Source organism: Trypanosoma equiperdum (assembly GCF_001457755.1).
Source record: "Trypanosoma equiperdum strain OVI genome assembly, contig: ctg_111, whole genome shotgun sequence".
In the NCBI taxonomy this organism is placed as follows: Eukaryota; Euglenozoa; class Kinetoplastea; order Trypanosomatida; family Trypanosomatidae; genus Trypanosoma; species Trypanosoma equiperdum.
The window spans coordinates 3,630-28,129 of NW_027123083.1; the positions used below are offsets into that span (position 1 = coordinate 3,630).

The window sequence follows — 24,500 nt, forward strand, 5'->3', positions numbered from 1 at the left end:
TTTAAATTATTTAAGTGGGGTTTCGTTCTCACGTCCCTTTTTCATATTATTAGAAGTAACGGCAGTATCACACGACAATACATGACAAATTAATTAATCAATTAATTAATTACTCATACATGCCCGTAGGCGTAATTTCCTAAAAGATTTTGGGTGGAGTGCAAATTTAGTGGTATGTTTAGTTTTATGAGTGATTCCGTTCTTTCGCAATTTCATATTTCCCTAACCCATCTTTTTTTTTATTGACTTTTTTCTTTTTCCTTTTTTTAAAATTTAAAATTTCGTTTTTGCTCCTGTGTGTGTGTGTGTCTTTTTTTTTTTATTTTGCTTTTTAGTGGAAACACTTTCTTCAATTAAAGAAAAAAAATACGAGGAAAGGAAAACAAATAATGCCTGCAGGGAGAGATGGGCAGCAAAAGCGGAGGAGGGATGATTTTTTTTTTAAAAAAAATAAAAAACAGAGGAGCAAAGGACAGTGAGTGAATGGATAAATGAATAAGGGTGATCCTTAAAAAAAAACAAAAAAATATATATATATATGTATAAAGGACTAGTAGTAGAAAGAAGGAAATAGAAAGCGGTAGTATTATCAGCAGTTTATTATATATTTAAAAAAAATATTGAGTGAATAATAGTGCGATGTTTATGCAACTTCACTTATTGTATATATTTACATAAAAGGACACATTTATTTGTGGTATTATTATTATTATTGTTATTGCTACACATATGTGTATCACTATTCATTTATATATGCATATGTTTATTAGTAATAGTGTTAGTATTAGTTATGATATTAGTAGTATTGCTGGTAGTAAAAATTAGTGTGGAAGGAACAAATGTTTCTCCATTTTTTTATATATTTTTTAAAAAAAAACTCGTTTCAAATTGCCGTTTTTTAACTAATTTTTTCTTCTTTGTCAAAATAATGTTTATGAATAGTTGTGTAGGATTGAAGGGGTGGGGAAATGGGGATGCTTTAATGTATATATATATATATATATATATTGTTATTGCTATACAATTATGTTATTATAAATGTTCCTTTTTACAATTTTGATGTATTTTCCTCTCTTCTTCTTTTACTCATGTAGTTTTTTTTTTTCATTCTCATTTTCCAACTTCTTCTTTCGTTTATTATTGTTGTTGTTTTTTTCTGTTTTTTTTTTGCATGAAACGTTTTCATGTAAATGTTTTACATTTGTCTTCGTCTCTCTTTTTTTTTTTTTATATACTGACTCAATATGGTTCGTCGGACCTCTTTTTTATTTAAAAAAAAAATAAGGAAAAGGTGGAGAAAAGAAATAGAAATTATTATCTCACCCGAAACGCTGCAATAACCCCTGGGTTTGTGTAAGTCGTTTGCCAATACGTTATTGTTGTTGTTTTTGTTCTTTTTTTCCATTGCGGTAAATATTTGTCTCTTATTTCCTTTTCCTTTTCCTTCCGTGCTTTGATGAATTATCTGACTGATTTTTTATTCTAAAAAATTTTGTTCCTTCTTTATTTATTTATTTATTTTTCCCCCTTCCCATTTTCTTTGCATAATTAACTTTTGTGCATTTCATTATGTAAAGGCTCAAGTATAGTCTACACAAAAGGTAACGCCATAGTGCTGGGGGAAAAGGTTTATTTTTTTCAATTTTATTTTTCATCTTCTTGAAGAAACTTCAAAGAAAAGAAGTTTAAACCAAAGAAAAAAAATCAGTGAAGAAGGTTAAACAGAAAAGAAAGGGAAGAGGAGGAAGAGAAAGAAGAAAAGGTGTACCAATACACAATAAAAAAAAAAAGGACAGTGACGAACTTCCAGAAAGAGAAGTGTAAAAAAACAACAAAAATAAAATATTAAACAGTTCAGGATTTGTGCTGTTACGGTGAGTCCCAATTACATTTCATGAGCAGTGAGCCAACTGTTGATGAATCATCTAAGCAGCATTGTAACCAGTTAGCCGTCCCAGAGGCTGCGGTAGCGCCAACAGAACCCCAACACACCACCAATTCTCATTTAAATGACGGAAAGGAAGTAAGTGTGCAACTCGGGGAGCTTGACGAAACACCAGAACATTTACACCCTCTGGTTTATCAAATTAATACATTAAATGAGTGTGATCTCCTTCACATTGCTGAAATAACGGAATATGTCGTCACTCGAGATGTCTATTCGAGTTTACCATGCCGAGGTGGCAGTTGGTTCCTGCCAGAGGTACGTAACGTGGAGGATAATGAACCGCAGAGGTGTCTTTCATGCATTGGTCGCGGTACAGTTTGCGTGACAATTTGTGGGCGGCGCATTATGTTTCCCATCCTGAGGATGTGTTTGTGTGCGATGATAATTGCCCTTGTGTGGTTTACGCTCTGGAATGCGTTACCACATTCCTTGCTTGAGCCCGGTGGGTATATTTGGGATACGGCTACTATTGTAATTGTTTCTTCATTCCTCGGTGGCTTAGTATGCCGAGTATTACAGCTTCCAGCACTTGTAGGAGTTCTTTGGGTTGCCATTGCTTGGAATAATATTCCTTACGAGGGGTATCTAACATCAGGTATCGGGTTAGGTATAAAAGACATTTCTTCCAAATTTGGTCTTACTGTGATCATGGTGCGTGCCGGGTTCTCCGCCTACTTAAGTGGTATCGCTCTTCACTGGAAGCATACGCTAATGCTATCATTTATTCCTTTTGCCCTTGAAACAGTCGCGCATGCACTTATCGCCAGCGCTGTTTTCCCCTACTACGATTTTAACTGGGCCGTTGTGCAAGGCTCAATTTGCTCTATTGTATCGCCTGCCGTAGTGGTACCCGGTGTGCTTTATTTACAAAATATGGGTTATGGTCGTGGCTCTGGGCCCCTTTCTCTCATGGTGTCATCAGTGGGTATAGAGGTGGCAGTTGGGGTTTGGCTTGCAAGCACTTTTTTGGAGAGGATATTTTTTCAGCAAAGCCTCTTGACTTTCGGGCTTGTTGGTATTGCACAGCTTTTTGGTGGTGCGGGTCTCGGTATAATACTTGGGGTTGCCTTCTTCTACTTTGTGGAGTTATTTAAAGGCGATGTGCAACGACTTCCGAATGGTAAATTGCAGAAGAAATATCTCTTTCCCGTATTAGACCTGGTGACGTTTGTATTCCTTACAGTTGCCGCCCTTTTGGTATTTTTCGGGTATGCCGTTAGCCTTGCCGGTGGAGGTTGTATTGCATGCGTATTGTTTGCGAGCACAATGACTCATATGTGTCTGAGGAAAGGTAATCCAGAATTGGAGGCGCAAAGGAAATATATTGGTAAGCGACTTGCACAAGTGTGGGACAACTTGATGATGCCCATCCTTTTCGCCATGATGGGAGCAAAGTTAAGTACCGCATCTGTATTTAGCAGAGACTTCTTTCCAAAAGTCCTCGCATGTTTCTTTGGAAGTACGGCTGTTAGATTGGCCGCAATATTTATTGTTCAAACTCGCTCTGGATTATCACTGCGGGAGAAACTGCTTGTTTGCGTGGGTTACTGTGGTAAAGCCTCAGCACAGGCATCACTTGGCCCCGTAGCGACCGCTTTGGTGGCTACTAAAATGGCATCACTTTCTGATGGAGAAGAACCGAGTGTTGAACTCTTGAAGATGAAAAAGTTCGCAGAAAATGTGCAGCAGGCATCCGCTACATATGTCATGTTTCTGGCAGTTGTGGCTTCTGTGGGACTCATGCGCGGTGGTTTGGCGCTGTTTCAAAAGCAAGAGAGAAGACTTCGGGAGGGATCTGAACAGGATAGCGGAACCAGGGAGGAAGAAATGGAACAGAAGGTGTAGCACATTTAAAGGAGCCACAACAACTTTTAATTTTTTTTTTGTAGGGAAGCGGAGACGGGAATTACCTTCTAGGGGAGCCGCTACGAGTGTTGCTTGTGGATGATAAAAAGTGAGTTTTGTGTTATAATTGAGGGACGTCGTTTTGTTTCAATTAAAAAAAATTCTTGAAGTTAGATGCCAAATTCAATTTGAGCATGGCAAGCGTATTTAGGATTGTTTTTTTTTTAAATTATTCTCCCTGTTTTTTTTAAAAACCAGGTATAGTGCGTATCTGTTTCTTTTCTTTTTTTAAAAAAATTTCCTCTCGAAATTATATTTAAATATTTTGTTCTCTCAAAAATACGTTGTGTATCTTCCCAACCTCTCCAGCCTTTACTGTTTTCTTTTTTTTTTTCTAAAAATTACTTCCTTTCTATGTGTATTTTGCGTCGTTTCTTTGTTTGTTTGTTTCTATTTTATTGTTTAGAGGCTACTGCGCTTACCATTGTCTTAACATCTGCGTGGTTCCCCAACGGAAAAGGGGTTTAAAGTATCTGCTAACACTATTATATGAGCGATTACTTACGACCTCTTTTTTACTTTTTTTTTTTCCTCCCTCCCTCCCCATAATAAATATGTTGTATAATTTTTTATGAATAAGTGGTGGTATACAAAAAAACAGCAACAACAACAATAGTAACAATAACAATAACGAACAACAGCAATAAAATCATCATCATTATTATTTTTTTGTTCCCTCTCTCTCTATACGCACATCCAATCAACTGACATTTGGTGTGGAATACTTAAGTAAATACACTTTACAGTTGTGTACACCAATTAACTAAATAGCTCTCTGTTGTTATTGTTGTTGATTTATTAATAATAATAATAATTGTTGTTGTTGTTGTTGTGCGTGTCTGAATTTCTTCTTTCCTTATATTTCTCACTAGAAAGAAAAAGGAAAGGTGAGGCAACGTCATTACGAGCGAAAGAAACGTTGTTTAGATAGCATTAATAAATAAATAAATTTATTAACACGCCGCATTTACATTGGATAGATAGCACAAGGAGAGGGGGAGGAAAAAAACAAACAAACAAACTTGTGAGGATCACGTGAGTGGTTGTGTGCCGCGTATTGTAAAGAAAAGAAGTTTTGTACACAAACGGAAATTATACACCGCGGTGCACAAGAGTGGTGATTTTACAAGAGCTGAGAGTTTAAAGAAAGAAAAAAAACGACAAAAGAAATTAGGAAGAGAAATAACAACAAAGAGGTGTACGGTAGCGGTAATACCGGCGCGCAACGATATTGGGAAGATTATATATACACACATATACACACATATATATATATATATAGTTTTTAGCATATAGATAAATTTATTTATATATTTCTTACACGTATACGAAGAAAAAAAAGAAGGAGATTCCTTTTTTTTTGTTCACTCAGCAAATTGCGAAAGTGGTGAGACTCATCAAGCAGAAAAGGAGGCATTGCATCCGATGTCTCGACGTGTATTGTGGGAATCGGTTCGGCAGGAGGCACGTAGCAGGGTTGAAGGCGTCAATGCATCACCCATCAGCACGAATGGAATAATAGAGGCACGAGATAAAAGTGATGGTTTGATTACATACGAGGAAGGTGGAGGCGTCAGCGGCGTTGCAAACGATAATGAAGGGGGATCTCACGGTAAAATCGGGAATATGGCCACAGTGTCACAAGAGAATCGGGATACACAAAATCATGCAACTGGTTCACACGATAGCATATTCGCCAGTTGTGATATTAGTTGCATTCCAAAAGATAAGCACGAGTTGCACGGGCCTCCTTCGCACCTTTCACGTTGTGGATCATCTCCTGAAGCTGAAGGAAATTGTTCCGCTACCGCAGACCCAACGCAGTCGCATTTAACGGATCTGGCTATTTCTGTGCTGCTGGAAACGGGAGGGGATACACATCAAGACAAGGGTTACAATACGGCGCTTGATGTAAACAACAGCCGCTTCAATAGTTCGGCTACAAACAACATACATCGAGAGCTGGCGCAGGAAAAACAAAAAAACATTGCTGCTGAGCAACGATTGCTGACGCTGGAGAAGAAAATCAGGGCCCTGCGCGAGGAGAATCAGCATTTACTACTTTCTTCCGCCACAAATGCAACTGACAGGAAGATGATGAAGGGCGCGACTTCGGCTTACGCTGAGGGTGAAGTTGTTGGCCATGGTGTGCAACGTGACTTTGCGGATGAAGTTACAGACACAGCTGGGGAAGAGCTACTAGCACTGAAGCGGCGTTGTGATGAGTTGGAGGTTCGGCTCGGTGAATTAACGGCACAGGTGCGACAGAAGGACCAAGAATTAGAGCAGAAGGAAAATCGAATAAGGCAATTAGAGCACATAATTGCCAACGATCTAATTCGCCGATCAGCGGATGTGAACAAAGAAGAGAATACTCAAGGCAGAAGTGAGGGGGTCGGCCGCAGCTCCCCAAAAGTTGAATTTAGTGTGAAAAAAGACGTACCCGGGAAGAAGAACAGCTCAACCCAAGGAACAAACGGTGTAGTGAGTAGAGAATCACCAACGACAGCCGCTGCCCGCGAGACGGCTTCGTCCACAGCTGCAGCTCCACCCGGATTGAACTTAGGGGACTTGCGTTCAGTCGAGGCTCTGCAACGACTGTTACTGTCCAGCATTGAGGCTACTAACTTATTGGTCGATAGTTCAAGAGTGTCTAAAGGAAAGGAAATGGATACCTTATCGGTGCCCTCCTCCCTCACGCACGGGTCGTCGCATCTTGCCGAAGGGTACACGCGTGTGAGTACTTCAGATGTCAAGCACCGTCCCCTCCGCGTAGTGAGACAAGGGGAAATAGTAAGCCATTCAGCGACCTCTAGAGCTTCATCAGCTGCAGGTGTGCGTGCGTCTCCCAGTCGCCATGGAGCGAGACACCGCGCCTCCTCCGTCCCCGGAAGGTGCAGTGAGTCGCGTGCCTCTTCAGTGAGGGCAATTCGACAGAGAGGACCATCGAGTGATTCGCCCATGCGAGAAGCAGCGATGTTTGCGCGTATATCAAGCGCCCCCGGGTGTAGCAAAGCAACTTCGTCTCTCTCTTCACGTCGCCCTCCGACCCAAAAGCTTCTCAGTGGTCGCATTCCGTTACGCTCCACAGAACTCTTTAGCAATGTGACCCATATGAACCGCTTCTCACAGTACCAGAATGCTCGACGAACCTCGCGCCCGGACGCATGTGCATCCGCCGCCTCGCCAAAAAGTAGCTGCTCGACGAACAAATCAAACGGCCGAGCTCCGAACGTGAAAAAATATGTTACACCTAGGGCCCGTGCTCGACCACGAATTGGCGTCGAGGCCACAGCCAGGAGTTTAAAATGCTCACCTCCACAGAAGCCTAGTACAACGGTCATCACCCGCGTTGAAAAGCAACGTGAAAGAACTCCACCAACACCTGTTCGCCGGGCAGAATATGTGAAAGAGGTGTTATCACAAGACCCATTTGTGTCTGAAATGTTTAAAACAACTTACCGACCCAACCGACTGGTGCGGTGCAGCAAAGAGGAAGGGGAAAGTGTATGAATATGATGGTGACAGCTTGAGCTTCTTATGGTTGTATTTTTTGCGTCTTCGTGATCAGTCGTAGGTGCATTGAGGAAGCACTTTGATGGCGGTAAAAAAAAGAAAAATAATAATGTGCTGGCTTTTAGAAGTCAGGAGCGGCTGTGGCGTATTCTTTACCATAGAACTATACTTGTTACCATAGACAGTTGGCGGTCATAACAGGGACGCTATGAGGCAAATGGAAGGGAGCGAAATGAAAAGTTTGCGAGAAGGACGGTGCAGCGGGGTGGAAACATACATACATAATATACGTATATATGTTCATATATATATATATATATGAATTGGTTCGTGTGGTGAGTTCTCTACTGGGGGGCGGGGGGGGGGCACAATTAGGTTGTTCGAGTGAAACTTTTTAGTTTCCTCACCCGCGGGTGAGTGATAGCTGGTTTTCATGCACTTTCTTCTTCTTATGCTTTATTACTACCACAACAATGATAATAATACGTTTGACTCCCCTTGACTCTCTGTGTCTCGTACTCAAATGCTCTTTTGTGGCTCATCCGTCTTGTTCTTGTTGTTGTTCATCCGCAGCAGAAACGGTTGGCACATATATTTGTATCAATCGTACTTGCTTTCGTTTCTGTTGCGGGAAGTGACCTATGAAGATATTGAAGGTGCATTTTTTTCTTCTGAATTGTTACAGCCAGTGCTCAGTGTGGTGACTTTAAGGACAGTATTATTTTTATTGGCGCGTTTTGACGTCGTCGGTGCTTCTTCTGTCTTAGTTTTTTTTTCGTTATTCTCCTTCATTTTTTTTCTCCCTTATGCCGCTTCGTATCATTATTCTCCTTTGCACCATGTATGTTTGTTAGTTTGTTATGTTCCGTTATTCCTTATTATTCGGCGGGTTATGGTGAGAACACAGTGGAGGTTGTGGAGGAGGGGATGAACCTAAAAACGGATTAAAAAAACAAAACAAAGGGCTCCCCACGTTTTTTTTAAAAAAATTATCGTCACGAAAGAAAATTATAATAATGTAAGTATCTTTATTTATTTATTGCTCATGTGTGCGGAGTTACATCAAATGTTGTCCACTCCAATTGTTTAATTTCTTTGCACTACTCTCTTTATATGAGTGGGAGCGAAGGGAACCGTTAAAAGGCGACATGGTCGCGTCCGTATAGTTCCCTTCAAGAACTCAAACGAAAAAGTTAGAAGAAAAATCAGGAGAAAAAAAAAGGATTTGTGTTCTGTGATATGTGTGTGTGTGTGTGCGTGTGCGTGTACGTGGGAGATTGTTGTTGTAATTTATGTGTATTCCATTTAGTAATTTTCCAAATAACCTTCGTTTTTTAATTATTATTTAATTTTTTTTAAAAAAAAAGGGAAACGAAGGAAAACAAGGGAGAATTGACTATAACAGCGACGTAATGTGTGTTTGTGTATGTATGGGGGGAAATTCAAGTGGAGTTTTCATATTGACTTTTGTGTGCTTCAGTCGATAGTGCGTCATAAACTTACTTACAATCAACATTTTGTGATTACGTGATATCGTCAATGCTCTGCGATTACATTTTCATGCAAAAGCCAATGCTTTATCTTCCCTCTATGCTTCTCATTTTGCAACAGTTTCTGGTCGTAGTATACAAATGTGAATATGTGTTTCAACTGGTTTATTGTATGAAGTGAGGGAAAAATGCAGAGCGGGTGCTACACTGTTTCGCTTCTTTATGGAAATGTGTTAGTGGTTTAATTCGTGCCGAGTAGTGGAAACCTCCGGTGGATATTGCGCTTGACGTTGGCTGTTACACCGCTCAACCATTTTAATGAATATGTGATGTTGCTTTGTATATGTCCATTAATTTGCAGAAAAGTGGGAAAGTTAGGTCGTTTACCTCACTATGTCTATTAAAATGGCAATAAGAAGAGAGCCACAAAAAAAAAAAAGGAGGTGCAGCGGTAGTAATGCACAGAACTGCCATTGCGATAATTCTGCAACATCATTCATGGGTATATATATTGCAACAAATGTGTTCAGATGATAATGAAGGGGGAAAAAAAGAAAAATCGAATTTCATGTCATTACAGAGGAAGGAAGAGGATGGACGAGGTTAATTTATTAGGGCTCAAATTTAGGATAAGTGCAGTTATTAGTTTTTTTTGTTGCTATCATTTTCATTTATTAGACGCTGTAGTGGAAAATCTATCATATTTTTGGGAAACTCCTTAGAGTTGCCCCTTTATTCACCTGTTTGATGAAGTTGTACATCATCTATGCCTTTTTTCCCCTCTTTTTCCCCCTCGTTTTTTGTGTTATGTTTTTGAACAAACGCCGATTTGAATGCACACCAACAGTGGAAAAGAAAAGTAGGAGGAGAGACATTTGCTCAACAAGTAGGGAATATTAAAAGAAGGAAAGGGAATACGGAAATAGGCTTAAAACAAAAAGGAGCAGTGCGCTGACACGGCGAAGAAGAATTAACAATAAAACGTTGGGGCGGTGCCGCTGCGTTTGCTGTCCAGGTGTGCCCTGCGCAAGATATTCATGCGTGTGTGTATATAATCATAAACTGGAGGGAAGGAAGGCCACGAACGGGGGTTTTCTTGTCCGTTTTGCTTTCCCGGTTGCGTGACAGTGTGAGTGTGTGCCATTACAGCTGGGCATTAATTGTAGGAAATGAATCGCAAGGGGTATAAGGCTCTTCCAAGGGAATATGATGAGGGTTTTAGTGAGGAAAGAGTTAGGCATGCATTGAACAAAGATGCTCCCAGCAAAATATATGAGGAGTTCATTGTGCAGAGGTTGCAGGAAATTATGGAAACTGCTCAGTCTGATTCGAAGAAACCTGCCACATTCGGGCGTGCAGCCGCCGCAGACGTTTTTTTGCGTCAAGATGCACCCATTACTGTAACATTTGCTATGCTGGCGACTTCGTGCGCGATGCACCCCACTACCGACGTTGTTACGTTTTCAGTGTTGTTCGCCGCGCTGTACACGTCGTGCATGGCATTGCAGGTACTTCTTTTATGGTTACGCATAACCGAAAAGAGACAGTCAGCTATTTCTGTCATGCAAAAAGTCCTCACACGGTGGAAAAAGCGTCTCGTAGAGGGACCGCCGAGGGATAAATTGGATCGCCGCACTGTGTTTCGTTTGTTTTCTTCTTTCCTTCCAGCTAGCGCCTTTCGTATTGTGGCTGTTGTGGATACAACGACGGGGCGGCTAAAGCGTACTCTGAAATGTCTTGTGATGAAAGGGGCTCTTCGACTTCACAGGACGACGTTGAAGGTGAGTCGTCACACGGAGCCAATTGAGTTATTTAAACTCGTCGACATCGTGCGAATGATACTGAAGGGTGAAGCCGTGATGTTGAGATCACTTCCAGATATGGCTCCTCCACCCCGGCACCCAAACGTAACCGTCGACGCCAACATCAATGGTACAGGGGTAGAAGGAAATGACGAGGACATATCAACAGATGAGAGTGATGACGAATACGACACGCGATGTGAGGCGAATAGTGTTCATGCGCTGTCGGTACCGCAACAGATGGCTTTTCTTGTGTATCGCTTCGTTCTTCTTGCTTGGTTGCTGGGCATCGTGGCGTGTACTTTTTCTGGTTACATATATCACGTACTCACCGATATCCCGCTGAGTGACGGCGTCTTTCTGAATCCTGCTGTAGCATTACTTGGGTTACTACCTGTAAACGCAAAGTTGCTGAATAGCATCCTCGTTATGTATGCGAATGTGAACCTTGAGTGTCTATTTCGTCATCTTGTCTCTAAAACCACACACGCTGTTGATGATCGGATTCCGAGACTTCCCGTCCGGGCAACTATGCAAGCTTTCCGCCGTGCCACATCAGCTACCTGCAGTCGACCCCCATTATGTTTTTCTTCCTCATTGGTCGAAACACTTGGAACCACAACCGTCGTGGCTCTGCTCGACACAACAGGCGTAGTGACCGATATGGTTCCTCTTCCCACACGGTTGCTTATGCTTAAGAGTTACACAGCACCGGAAACCCCCAGTAGCACAAGCAGCACTACAACCAGCGATAGCGATAACGACGAATTTAATGGCGTTGCTGCCTTTACAGGTCTTGATCATAGCAATGACCCGGACCCGTTCCTGAGAGCAGCGAACTTTGACCCAGAGTATCGTTTGGCGTTGAAGCGTCAAGTCCGGCAAAAGAAAACACAGAAGAGGAGGTTCCTGGAGTTGCAACTTGCACCTGGTACCGATGATGATCTTGCTGTGCAGTTTGCCGACTGCAAGGAGCGGCAAAAGTGGGAAAAGAATGTGGACTCCCTTTCACTGTGTTTGTTGATTCATGCTATGGCACCTGAGCCGACCAAATTCGAAACGTGGCAGGAGCCGCTTAGGTTTTGTGACCAAACACCCCGGTGGGGTCCCAGCATACACTGGGTGCCGCGTGCAAGCGAATTCGATGATTCATTAGCTAAGTCATTTCGAATTGTGGCACGTATATTTCATATCAATACGGTGTCTTGGCCGGGACGCTCCAGAGAGTGCCCGGAACAGACTTGCACGCTCCTGGTGGTCGCCAGTGATGGTCTATTACACGCATTTACTGTCGGTACCGTTTGTATGGTAACTCACAGTTGCCCATTTCACTTTAACGGCTATGAAATTGAAGGGTTCGATGAAGAGTTACGAGAGGAAGTAGTTAATACTGGCACAGTGGTGTGGAAAGACGGAAGAGGATTGGAAACCGTGGCGGCCTCGCACGCTATGCTACCGGACAAATTTCGTTCCTGTGCAGAGGCTTTGCCGCGGGAGGACGGCTCGTACGCTGAGTTTTTGTTTTATAATGGGGTGCAGATTACCGCTGAGAACTGTCTAGCCGAACTTAAGTTGTCTCCATCGGGGGAACCGTCGACAAATGGATGTGAGGGGACAAATGAAGGGGTACCACGCGAATGTTTCCTAGGAGTGCCGACGAACACGAATGGTTCAACGCCTGCAACCTCTGAAGCAGACGTTATAGGTGCCATCAACAGCAACGAGAGAGATGCAATCAACGAAGGGAATAGCTTCTGTTGCAGCAAGGGATTTACAGACATTCATGGAAACTCCCGCCTTTCGTTTGTTCCCACTTCTGTTGAACTACTAGGCGACCTTCTTCATGTTCTTATTAACGGCTCGCACGCCTTCTTGGGGCTTGTTGGACTTCAGGATTCCATTCGCCCCAATGTACAGAATGCGATGTCAGTTCTTGATGAAGCAGGTATCCGTTGCATGTACTTCTGCTCTGACGGTGAAAGGCGGACCAAAAGCCTCGGAAATCGCTTGGGCCTTGAAACGGATTGGAACTGCTGCATTTCTTTGGACGAAGGAGCCAAGGACCTTGACGCTCACAGCATTCGAGCACAGCTACCAGTGGGGATAAAGTCCATTAGGCGACATATCGTACACGTAGACTCCATTCCATTGCAGGTTAATATGTTTTCCCACGCACACAGCGCATCGACGCGTGCGATGCTTTCCATCTTGCAAGACAACCACGAGGTTGTGTCCGCCATTGGGTCGACGTTCAACCATAGCAACGTTCGGAGCTACATTCAGGCGGACTTGTCTGTTGGAGTTCTTCCGCAGAGGCGCGGAGCTGTAGAAGACAAGGAGGGACTATGCTTAGAAAATCAAAAGCGTATTAGTGAATCATCTGATATTCGTAGTATGAAGTCTGAGACTGGTGATCAGTTACTCTATCGCGATGTAGTGGACCTGATTGGCTGTGCCTGCACGCTCTCGGATACCTCGACCACCTCAATGTTACCGATAGTGACAACTTTGATTCGACAGGCAAGGTTTCGGCTAAGTGGAATAGGCAATTGCATTTCCTTTGTGATGCATGCAAACTTTTTTGTTACATTTTTGAATGTAATACCCTTGATAATTGGTGGGCCGCTCCTGATACAGCCAGCAGCTGCGGTGTTTGAGCTCAATGTTATCATACCCATCCTAGCTCTCTCGTGCACCTACACTGCGTATGCGGACAAGGACCCAATGAAGAGCATTCAATCGAGGCATAATCACTTCGTCCGACTTAAAATATTGCGTCACAGTGCTGTCGTGTGGTGCCTGCGGTACATTCCCTCACTTGCCGCGTTGTTGGCTCTGGGCATAACGTGTGGTTTACAAAAGTGTGATAAGGGAAGTTTGCATGAGCTCGCGCTCTCTTCATCCGATAAATGTATGGCTGCAACGCGTGGTTACATTGGACTCACGTTGAATTATTGGCTGATGTTTCACAGCTGGACGCACATGAGTCGTTACGACAGACTTTCACCCGCATTTCTATTTAAACCTCGTTACGGTGGACAATACATGTACTTATTCACATCTGCTCGGTGGGTCGCTGCCAATGCGCTAACCGTATTCTTCAGTGTTGCGTTTGTTGTCGCGGAAACCTTCTGGGACGGCATACTTGAAGACGCCTTCTTTCCATCACGCACTCACTTCTACATCTCCGCCTTCTTCCCCGTGCTGTTGGTGTTATTGGATATACCAATAAAGTCGTGGAGGTTGAAGCGCGCAACTTTAATGCAAAAGTTCCGTCAGTTGTCTTTCGGTACGCGGCTGGGGATGCATTCACCGCGAGGAGACTATGAACCGGAAGTTGGTTCGGCCACCGGTTGTAGCGGAGGAGCCAATGAGTGCGGAGGCGGGGTACAGGGAAGCACATCAGACGCCAACGTACGTAATGAACTACCGCTGCGGCGTAGGTTGCAGGATGCCTTTTATCGCTTCACAACCATGCGCAGGGGAAAACTGGAACTTAACTGCGTATGTTGTGATCATATCGGGGGTAACTACGCCACGTATCACATTAACGCAAACGACATGTAATTGATCGATTCGGGAATGTTGTTGTTGTTATTATTCTATTCCTCTTCAAAGTTGACGTGGTTACTTAGTGGTTGGGAGCTATCGGAGCGGTACCTCCACGCGTAACTTTTGGTGACCGACCTCGTCCAGGGTGATGGGTATGCAAAAGTGAATGTGTTGAGCAGCAAACGCGGGAACAGTTGAGTTGCTTAGCGACCGTGTAGTTGGGTAGCAAGTATAGAAAAAGAGAAGGAAATATCAGATGGTAGAGCCTCTACCACGGCTTCGTAACCTTCGGTTAATCAACTATCGAACCTAACCGTACTGCCCCTGTGCCTTCGAATCACTCTCACGATCTCCGTTTATTTTGTAATGTCTTTATGGAGGTAGTGAGTAGTGATGGAACAGGTGTGGGAATCATTTAAACTTCTGATACTGCCAGGGTGGCACCCAATACCAACTACTGAGTTAACATCAGAATGCATGAAAGGCAAAGGAGATGGGGTGTCGTTGTAAAAAAAAAAAATGCATCTCAGGCAGCTTCACTTACTTTTGTTTTCTGCGTCCTTCCTCTGGTTTTGCCTCCCGTTACACTGAAAGGCAACGTTTAATAGTTTTTTGATGCACATCTGCTCCTTTATAATTTCTTCTTTTCCATAACAAGCACACAAATAAGATTCCGTCACACCCTGAAGCGGATATTCGTAAGTGAAGTTGGGTGCGTGACGAGACTACTTTTTACATCCACCACAATTTAGCTTTTATTTTTCCGAAACGGTAATAAGAAGTGCACAATCAAGCGAAGGCCGCTGGAGGTGAAACAAACTAGTGAGAGCTAGCTGTAGAGCGATACAACAATGGTGCCATCCATCCCTCAACTACTGCTTGAGCTTCCGGTGGTTTGTGTTAGTGAAAATCATTTACTGAATGGTCGCCTTACTTTGTCCGTTAAAGATGCAACCGCTACCGCGCAGTCATATTACGGTGCTGTGGAGAAGTACTTGCAAGGTAGGGAACCCCATCTGGACTTGGAAAAAGATGTTGTCCCAGCCATTGACTTTGCCCTGCGTCTTTTTAACGCGGAGAACTTTAGTGGGGAGTTAGTGCCAGCGGAGCGGGAGCAGCTGTCTACCGTGCTGGATCGCTACGCCACCGTTGACACGCTGCACGAGCGCTATGTACAGCGTTTGTTAATGAGCGATGGTGAAATGCCTCATCCCTGTGTGCGACTTAGTAGGATGTTGCTGGCTGTTCTCGCTACTGCGTGCAGTTCGGTGAAGCATGCCGGACAGTCACAGCCGCAACCGCTGCTGCCTTACACCTCCGTTTGGCGTCTGCGTTGTCACATGCGTCACCAGCTAATCATGCAGCACCGTGCCCACTCAATATTTCTTCACCTCTCGTCTTGCGTGGATGCTGCCCTCGCACTGCCAGACGAATCACTTACGGCTGAACATCTGCTGGAAGTCGGCCACGTGCAGAACTATTACCATCAACGTGAACTAGCAGCGGAAGTGTTTTGGCGTGCGGCGAGGAAAAGCGGTTTATCAGTCAGCGAAGACACCATGGTTGGCGTGCGAACCCGGTGGCAACAACAGCGGATGGTGCAGATGGTCGTGAACGCCAGCAGCCAGGTTCCCTTTGCTGCTCCAATATCCGAAAGTGACGCAACTGGAGGTGATGTGCCCCTAGCTGTGATGAGCGAAAAAGATGGACATGATTTACTGGATCGACCCCGCGAAGCGGCTGAGGCTCCGGTGGCCGAATTGCAAGCGCTGCAACCACTGGATAAGGCTATCATACTCGCTTTGTGTATAGATATACGGAACACTAATCCATATCATGGGCTGACGCAGCACCGCATGCAGACGTACGTAGAGCGGCTTCTGTCTGATCCAGTTCCCGCACCTTTCATCATACAGTGCCAAACACTGTTGCTGCGAGCTCGCCTAGAGCGAGGTCGGAACCGAGTTCAGGAGCGTGCCTTCATGCAGATGACTGAGCTAGTGGACCAACATTCGGCCGGTCGTGATCCCAACCGCGCGACGTTTCACAGAACAGATAGCGACTACTTTTACAGTGTTGCCTATCCGTCAATTTGGCAATTGCGAAGTGAGTATGCTGACTTCTGCTTCGATGAGAGCCTTGTGAAAACGGCACTCGACGCTTATGAGCAGGTGCAAGACTGGGAGAACATCATAAAATGTTGTAAAATTCTTGACAAGAGGAGGAGGGCAGAATCCCTAGCGCGAGACCTGTTGGAGTCTGACCCCTGCAACCCACTTTTGTGGGTGGCATTGGGGGAAGCCACGAGGGAAGCCGAGCACCTTACGAAGGCATGGGAATTGTCTGACCATCGATCTGCGGCACCCATGCGAGCTCTGGCGCGGTTGGCACTCGAGCGTGAAGAATATGAGCGGGTTGTGGAATGTTTCGATGAGGCAGTGCGTCTCAATCCAGTGTTTGGTGGAGACTGGTTTGCCTTAGGCTATGCTGCAATGCAATTAAAGCGATGGGAACGCAGTGGTGAAGCCTTCACTCGCGTCTGTCAGATTCAACCCAACGATGCGTACGCGTGGAATAACCTAGCATCAGTACTGCTTCGCACAGGGAAGCTTCGTCCCGCATTTAATGCGATGAACCAGGCACTGCGCAACAACCGGAGAGACTGGCGGATGTGGCAAAACTACTTCGCGATTGGGTGTGAATTGAAGGAGGTAACTGAGACAACAAATGCTCTCAACGTGTTGCTGGACATTGCCCAACGTAACGTTCATCTAGAGCGCGGTTCGCTGAACCGCTTTGTGGAGAATGCCATTGCGTATATGGAAGGACGGATACCCGCAAGTTGCAAAGATCAACAGATGACAGAAGAAGATCAAGAACAGGCGGTGGAGCAGGAAGCAGAAAATAGAGACGAAGGTGGGAGGATGCACCGAGCGGCTGTCACTAACACCTCGGCTACCCACATGGGTGTGGAAGATGACAGCATCGCCACCAATGGAAATCATGTTAATCCTTCTGATGAAGATGCGATGTGTGATATTGTGCCATTGTGTGCGGATATTGATTTACCAGACATGTGTTCTCCATCTACTAATGCGGCAGCTGCGGAGGAAGCTGAGCGCGTGCGTGAAGGTGTAATTAGCCGATATAAGTTCCGTTTGCGTGAGACATTTAAACGGATCATCGACCTATTTGTGACGGATCCGGACATATACGCCTGTGCGGCGAAGCTTCTACGATACATGGATGGACCGCTAACTGCTTACGAAATGCGGCAGAAGGAACTTCGGTGTTGTCAGCAAAAGGACCAATGGGAGCGCGACACTGCACGATTTGCACGGACATGTGAATGTCTTAATGATATGTCTAGGGATTTGTTGGATGCGGTTGATTATTGTGGGGATAGTGTGGATAATTTGAAGAAGAACAATATTGTAACGGTTTTAAGTGACACGGTGAATAACGTTATAGCCGCCCTTGAAGCGTCAGAGGAGTACATGGAAGAAACGGCAGAATACAAGCAACTGCGCGGCGAGCTTCTCCCACGTATGCGAAAAGCTCTTAAGGAGACCAAAACTCGCATTATGGCCGACTGACACTGTTATGCCTATATATTTCCGTTTTTGGGACTTGGTTCGCGGGAATTATAGTATCTGGACTGTGTTGCGAAATAAATGCACGATCTTTGTCTGGATGTGGGAGCAGTCAACAGTCACAATAAGATAATTAAACTCAGTGACTAACGCGTTTAAAGTGTTATAACTGTCTGTAACTGTATTCAGCCACGCCGTCCACCACAGGAGAACGGATGTATACTTGAAGTGACAGCCTGAAGTTGTAATTTCAATTTATTTTCTTCTTTTCCCTTTTCCCTTTTCTTTTTTTGAAAATTTAGGAGCTGCTCTCAAACACCTTCTATCGCAGACATACATCACGTTGGTTGAAACGAATGTTTCCACATAGATAGGCATGCGAACATCAGGGAGTTAGCGATAATAATGGACATTTTTCGTAACTTCAGCTACTAAGGAATTTTGAGCCCTGAAAGTAACTGAACCCTGCTGTTGGTTGTGATGTTTGGAAGGCACTTACCCAAATAAGTGAACAGTGGCGGTTGTGTGCCCTGTGATGTTAAACTCACTGTTACCTATAAGAAGCTTACATCAGGGCTAAAGTTTTCAGCATGTATGTATCCAATATGGCGTCTATTAGTTGCTACCTGTTATACTCAGTTTATGTGGTGCGTCACGGTTTACCCTGGGGCTTCATTCTTTCCTATAGCCACTGTGACGGAATGTTTGACAGGTTTCTTTTTTTTTTTCTAAAAAAAAAATAACAGTGCCCCTTAATAGCTTTTTCGTTATATATTGTCTATTATTCTAAGCTTTGACGGAGCTGTGCATTAGTTATGGAGAGTACAACTTCGTTACAATCGTGGAAACGTGTTTACTCACATACGGCCGTGGTCACACCCCTCACTCATTTCACTGAAAATACAAAATTTCATTTAAATTGGAAGGGGGAAAGACATGCAAAAAATTTTCTTTTTGGTGAAGAACCATGATATCATCCATTCGCTTATCTTTTAATTGGTAAAGAAACTAAATGTACCAAAACTGATGTTACCGGCGTTCCAACCTCGTTTCGGCCCTTCCCTTTCCTTTCTTTCCTATTTTTTTTTTTTCACTCTTATCAGCACCCCGTTGAACCTGCACAACCGTAGAAGTGAGCGAAAAGCGGCGGCTTCGGTTAAGCAGCGAGAGGAGGGAAGGGAAGTTAAAGCAGTGCGTCAGCTAGAATATAGGTGAAAAAATTTAGGAACGTTTACATCAGGGAAAATTGTACGCAAACGAAAAAAAAAAGTAGCAACAGCAGCAACTGTTATTTTTACGCCAAGCACAGTTAAAAAGTTAATATCTATCTGCCACGGAATTATTGATCTAGAAAAAAAAACCCTTTAACAACCAGAATTTATGCCACCGCCCACATCTGTTGCCTCAACGGCACGCTCCAGCAGTGGTGCAACTATCAAACGAAAGGTGGATGACCGCATCCGCAAGGTTATTGAGAATGCCGTACACAAGCGGCATCGCGCACTTCTACTGCTTGTGGGTGACCGCGGAAAAGATCAAATTGTTAATCTTCACCAGATGGTTTCACACGCCAACCACAACGCAAAGGTGAATGTGTTATGGTGCATGAAGAAAGAACCGGACTTCGGATCAACAAGCCTTAAACAACAAGAGAAGAAGGCGCGACTTGAGGTGAAGGGTGGAATGTCTACCGATGCAACGAAAGAAGCCTTTCAGACATTTCTTTCGCAAACCATTATAAGGTTTTGTCAATACAAGGAAACACATAAAATACTTGGGCAAACGTTTGGTATGGCGGTGCTACAAGACTTCGAGGCTATGACACCCAACACATTGGCGCGAACTATTGAGACCGTGAAGGGAGGTGGCATTATTGTAATAATGTTTCGCGCAATGAAGTCACTGAAGCAGTTATACACCATTGCTATGGATGTCCACTCTCGGTATCGCACAGAGGCTCTTCAAGATGTGGTCCCGCGCTTCAACGAGCGATTCCTTCTTTCTCTAGTTGATTGCGACACATCACTTTGTGTGGATGATGATCTTAACGTGCTTCCAATCACCGCCAAAATGTGTGCCGTAGAGAGTGCACGAACAACGTCGTATGATGAAACATTAGTTCTACAAGGGCGACAAAAGCACGAAGCGGACTTGGCTGCACTAAAGGAACGCCTACGGGCCAGTAATGAAGTGGGGCCACTCATTAGCCTATGCCAAACACTCGACCAAGGCAAGACCATTCTTTCACTTATGCAGACGGTTGTGGAGAAGTCGCTAAATACAACATGTGTTGTTACTGCTGGTAGGGGTCGTGGTAAATCTGCAGCACTTGGACTTGCGACTGCTGGCGCTGTGGCACAGGGGTACAGTAATATCTTCTGCACAGCACCATCGCCAGAAAATTTACAAACATTTTTCGAGTTCGTTGTGCGTGGGTTGCAGGAGCTTGGGTATAAGGAACGCACAGACTTTGAAGCCATGCAAAGCACGAACGTCGAGTTCAGCAAATGCATTATACGTATTAACGTTTTCCGCGAGCACAGACAAACTGTTCAATACATTTCTCCGAACGACGCATCAAAGTTTGCACAGGCGGAGTTGGCGATTATTGACGAAGCTGCAGCCTTGCCGTTGCCGATTGTTAAACAAATGCTCGGCCCGTACTTAGTGTTTCTTTCTTCGACCATCTCCGGTTACGAGGGCACAGGCCGGAGCCTCTCCATGAAACTTGTTGCAGACATGCGAAAGCACAGTGGAAGCACTAATGCCTCAGTGGCAGGTGACGACCGCCGGCTTCTTCGCGAGTTATCCATGTCAGATCCTATTCGTTATGGTCCCAATGACCCTGTGGAGTTCTGGTTGAACAAACTGCTGTGCCTTGACGCCACCGTCCGACCGATCGCCGTGAAATCCTCTCCACACCCAAATTCTTGTGAGTTGTACTACGTGAACCGTGACGCACTCTTTTCTTATCACCCTTTGGCCGAACAGCTGCTGCAGGCAATTGTGGCCATGTTAGTTGCCGCCCACTACAAAAATCAACCCAATGACCTGCAGCTCATGTCCGATGCACCCGGTCATCACCTCTTCATACTATGTCCCTCTACTGTGGATGCAAAGAGCGGCATTCCAGACGTATTTTGTGTAATTCATGCATGCGAGGAGGGACACGTTTCGTCCGAAGCAATCAAAAGTAACCTCAGCCGGGGGTTGCGCCCTTCTGGGGACCTAATTCCCTACACCCTATCGCAGTATTATCTCGAAGAGGGATTTGCAAAACTTGCAGGTCTACGAATTGTTCGTATTGCCACAAACCCGGAGTTGCAACGCGCCGGATACGGCTCGCGCGCTCTCGAGCTACTGCAGCAGTACTACACGGGCTCTGTGTCGTTACGTCCTGCCGCGTCTGCTGCTGCTACAGGAGAAAACAATACGGAATTAAAAGCAGTGGACGATGCCGATGAAGTGAGTAGCACCATCTCACATACCATCAAACCGCGCAAACGCATACCCAGCCTTTTAGTGCCTCTCATTGAGAGACCTTATGAAGAGATTGACTACCTTGGCGTGAGTTTTGGTGTGACAACGCCTCTGTTTAACTTCTGGAAGCGGGGAGGGTTCGAGCCACTGTACCTACGTCACGCGGCGAATGAGTTAACTGGAGAGCATAGTTGCGTTATGGTTCGCTCGTTTGGATTTGACCTCGGGCTACTCCGTGCTGAGTTCCGTCGTCGATTTATTCCCCTTTTAGCGATGCCATTTCGCCAACTTCCAACAGAATTGGCACTGAGTATATTAAAGGATGTTGATGTTAATGACCCACAAAAATTAGCAGCTGCCACTGACCTCTCTCATGTGGCGGAGCATAATGTCCGCGTGGCAGGCCAGCCTCAGTGTACATGGAAGGAACTGCAGGAAATATTCAGCATCAGCGATTTGAAGAGGTTAAAGCTAAATGCCACTACATTTGTCGAGGGTGGCCACGTTTTGGACCTCGTTCCTGCTTTAGCGAAATTGTATTTTGAGTCGCGTTTATTTCACCTTCCCGATGGGGCAGAGGGTGTCGTACTCTCCCACGCGCAGGCTGCAGTACTTTTAGGCGTTGGGCTTCAGTGCCAAACTATTGAGGAAGTTGGTCAGCAGGCGGTATTTTCTGGCGTACCAACACAGCAGCTGCGTGCCTTTCTACAGAAGGCAATTTCTCGTATAGTAGACCATTTCACGCGCCTGCAGAAGCTGAAATTGACTGGATCAAAAGAAGAAGAGATTGTGAAAAGGAATGGGGGGAATGACGATGCGGATGAAAACACCCATGAGATTTACGATAAGGAGGGACGTGTAGTTGGGTTATCCGTGGAAAAGAGAGTCCGGAGTGTAATTAATGTAGATTCGACTTTGCTGCGCGACGCGAAGTCGGCAACAGTCGGAGCAAGAAATGATGCAGGAGGAACAACAGGATTGCAGCGGGCGTTCAAGCGGTCAAAGAAAACTCGTCGCGGCTGAAATCGAAGGGCTAACAGTTATTCACGTGTTTGTAAGGAGGGTGAGCCTTGTGTACTAATGAGAAGAAAGCAGTGAAAATAAACGGGAAGAAATGAGAGTTAAGCCAAAAGTAACGCAACGCAATTTTTAGCGTCTATGCCATCCGAAATGAGCACCGATGCTCAAAGAAAAAAATAACGAAAAGGGGTATTCATTCACCTTTGGTACGTTTTGTATGTGCATATCCGTGGCTGATTAAAAGATAATCGGGTAAACTAACTGTTAAACTGGGTTCTCTCTGTGGTGAACTCCACATGACCTCTCGATATGATAAGATTTTTTTTAAAAAAAAGGGGACGCATCGTGTTGCTTTCCCCTTCTCTCCTGTTCCTAGTAAGATGTCATTACCGTCACTTATTTCCTCCGTCTTACTCCTGTCTCCATTTTTTTTTAAAGGAAAGTTGGTGACAACCAAGCACTCGTTGTGGCAAAAAAAAAAAAGAACAGACCCCCAATACTGTTTTTTTTTCTTTTTCACCTTATATTTACTTTCATAAATACTAGCGTGCATACACATCATAGAGATATTCATTGGTGTTTGTACCTCTTTGCAGACACTTTGACGTCCTGTTACGTTTGTTGGTTATTATGTCTGATTCTTCTCTGGTGTTCCTCATATTAAACTATGGGGCAGAAATGATATTTATTCTCGAAGCTCGCCTCAGCGCTCAGAACGTTTCCGAAAAGACGGCTCGCATGGTCCTTCATGATGTCATAAAGCACATGTATAGTTCAGAGTTTATGGATGAGCTATTCCGACCTCAGATGCTCTACTCCTTCGCAGCAACAAGGGAGGTTTTCAAATCGTTGAGTCAAACCTCTGTTATGCAGTTGTCGCCGGCTTCAATGGCTAAACTCTTTGAGTTGATGACAACGGGGTTAAAGTACAAAATATTTTCACTACGGCATCCACTCGAGCTGTTAGAGCTCACGTGGGCACATTTGGAAGAAGTAAAACGGATTGCTTCTCATGAAACCCAATGTTTTGTTGATCCCATATTTTCTCGTGTAAACGACTTATTTCAGCAGCTCAACGTGGGGATGTTGGCGGAGGTTCGGAAAGATTTACTGAACTTTCTCGTAGGGCGTTGCACACCCGTGTCACTACTTTTAGAAAGTGGCGTGCAGGCTCAAAGCGGTTACTTTTACCTAAAGGAGGATAAAACCCTTCCTCCGCTTGTTGAATGTGAACCACCAGGTACCATTCGCTACTATGGTAATGGGAACCTTTTGGCTACCTGCACCTTCAAACACCGGGATGCCCACCTCCGGCACCCGCTGGCGTTTCCGGTTGGACGGTGGGACCCTCGTAGTTCAACTGCGCCTCGTTTTACGAAGAGGAATGTCAACATGTACACTTCCAAGGACTTGGAAACTAAAACTCAGAAACTAGCGCAGCCATCACAGAAGAGCGACGTTATTGCAGCGCATCCCGTAGGAACCAAACCCGAGGCCGTAAAGGCAGTTCAGCAAGAGATGAGCCAGTTGTTGCGTCTCGTTAGAGGTGAGTCGGAAAAACCACAGCATCTATTTAAACTAGCTTTGTGTTATGAATTTGAAGCAGAACATGGCACGCGAACTCCTACGACTGCTGAGGACGCCACTCTAAGTTGCAGTGGAACGGGCCCCCCGTCACCAAGAGCAAGTGACACCGCACCATCACTCCCTGTGAATCAAATGAGCAAAGCTGATGTGAGGAAAGAGAATGAGAAACTTTTTTCCCTAATGGGAGAACTAAACCTGGAGGAGGTTTCACGAAAAGGGGGACATAACTCCGTAGTGACTGGAGCTAACCTGCTGGACATTATGGATGAGGAGTGAAACACAACAGGGTGTGCGTGGTTTTCGTTTTGCCCTCCTTCCCCCCTCCTTAAAACATCTGCTTACAAATATGTGTTTGTCATTCTTGTTTTAGTGACAAATACGCGGATTGGAAAAAAAAAACGATTGTGTGCGATTGCAGACAGCAAACGATAAAGGACAAAAGAAACACAAAAGGAAGAAGAGAGACGGGACTACTTTACCTGTCCGAATAGAACACACGAGTTGGTAGTACGATGCCGATAGAGAAATCTCACCCTTTTCCCCCTCCCTATTGTGCATTTAAATGCAAACCACTTGGGCATCGTTGCTCTGTATGTGAATAATCAGG

The 24,500-nt window shown here is 44.6% G+C and overlaps 6 protein-coding genes across 6 annotated transcripts; all 6 read left to right on the top strand.

Moving 5' to 3' along the window:
* Positions 1-1,894: 1,894 nt before the first annotated feature.
* On the top strand, positions 1,895-3,793 carry TEOVI_000010100 (Sodium/hydrogen exchanger family, putative; the record flags this gene model as incomplete). The annotated part of the gene is made up of 1 exon (XM_067220319.1): positions 1,895-3,793. One exon carries the CDS (start codon positions 1,895-1,897, stop codon positions 3,791-3,793), a length of 1,899 nt encoding a protein of 632 aa, XP_067076420.1.
* A 1,485-nt stretch (positions 3,794-5,278) lies between these two features.
* On the top strand, positions 5,279-7,366 carry TEOVI_000010200 (uncharacterized protein; the record flags this gene model as incomplete). The annotated part of the gene is made up of 1 exon (XM_067220320.1): positions 5,279-7,366. One exon carries the CDS (start codon positions 5,279-5,281, stop codon positions 7,364-7,366), a length of 2,088 nt encoding a protein of 695 aa, XP_067076421.1.
* A 2,662-nt stretch (positions 7,367-10,028) lies between these two features.
* TEOVI_000010300 (uncharacterized protein) lies at positions 10,029-14,228 on the top strand (the record flags this gene model as incomplete). The annotated part of the gene is made up of 1 exon (XM_067220321.1): positions 10,029-14,228. The coding sequence occupies one exon, from the start codon at positions 10,029-10,031 to the stop codon at positions 14,226-14,228; it is 4,200 nt and encodes a 1,399-aa protein (XP_067076422.1).
* An 836-nt stretch (positions 14,229-15,064) lies between these two features.
* Positions 15,065-17,809, top strand: TEOVI_000010400 (TPR repeat, putative; the record flags this gene model as incomplete). Its single annotated transcript, XM_067220322.1, has 1 exon — positions 15,065-17,809. The coding sequence occupies one exon, from the start codon at positions 15,065-15,067 to the stop codon at positions 17,807-17,809; it is 2,745 nt and encodes a 914-aa protein (XP_067076423.1).
* A 1,377-nt stretch (positions 17,810-19,186) lies between these two features.
* On the top strand, positions 19,187-22,309 carry TEOVI_000010500 (protein of unknown function (DUF1726)/Helicase/GNAT acetyltransferase 2/Possible tRNA binding domain containing protein, putative; the record flags this gene model as incomplete). Its single annotated transcript, XM_067220323.1, has 1 exon — positions 19,187-22,309. The coding sequence occupies one exon, from the start codon at positions 19,187-19,189 to the stop codon at positions 22,307-22,309; it is 3,123 nt and encodes a 1,040-aa protein (XP_067076424.1).
* Positions 22,310-22,936: 627 nt separating this feature from the next.
* Positions 22,937-24,169, top strand: TEOVI_000010600 (Organic solute transport protein 1, putative; the record flags this gene model as incomplete). The annotated part of the gene is made up of 1 exon (XM_067220324.1): positions 22,937-24,169. One exon carries the CDS (start codon positions 22,937-22,939, stop codon positions 24,167-24,169), a length of 1,233 nt encoding a protein of 410 aa, XP_067076425.1.
* Between the last annotated feature and the right edge of the window lie 331 nt (positions 24,170-24,500).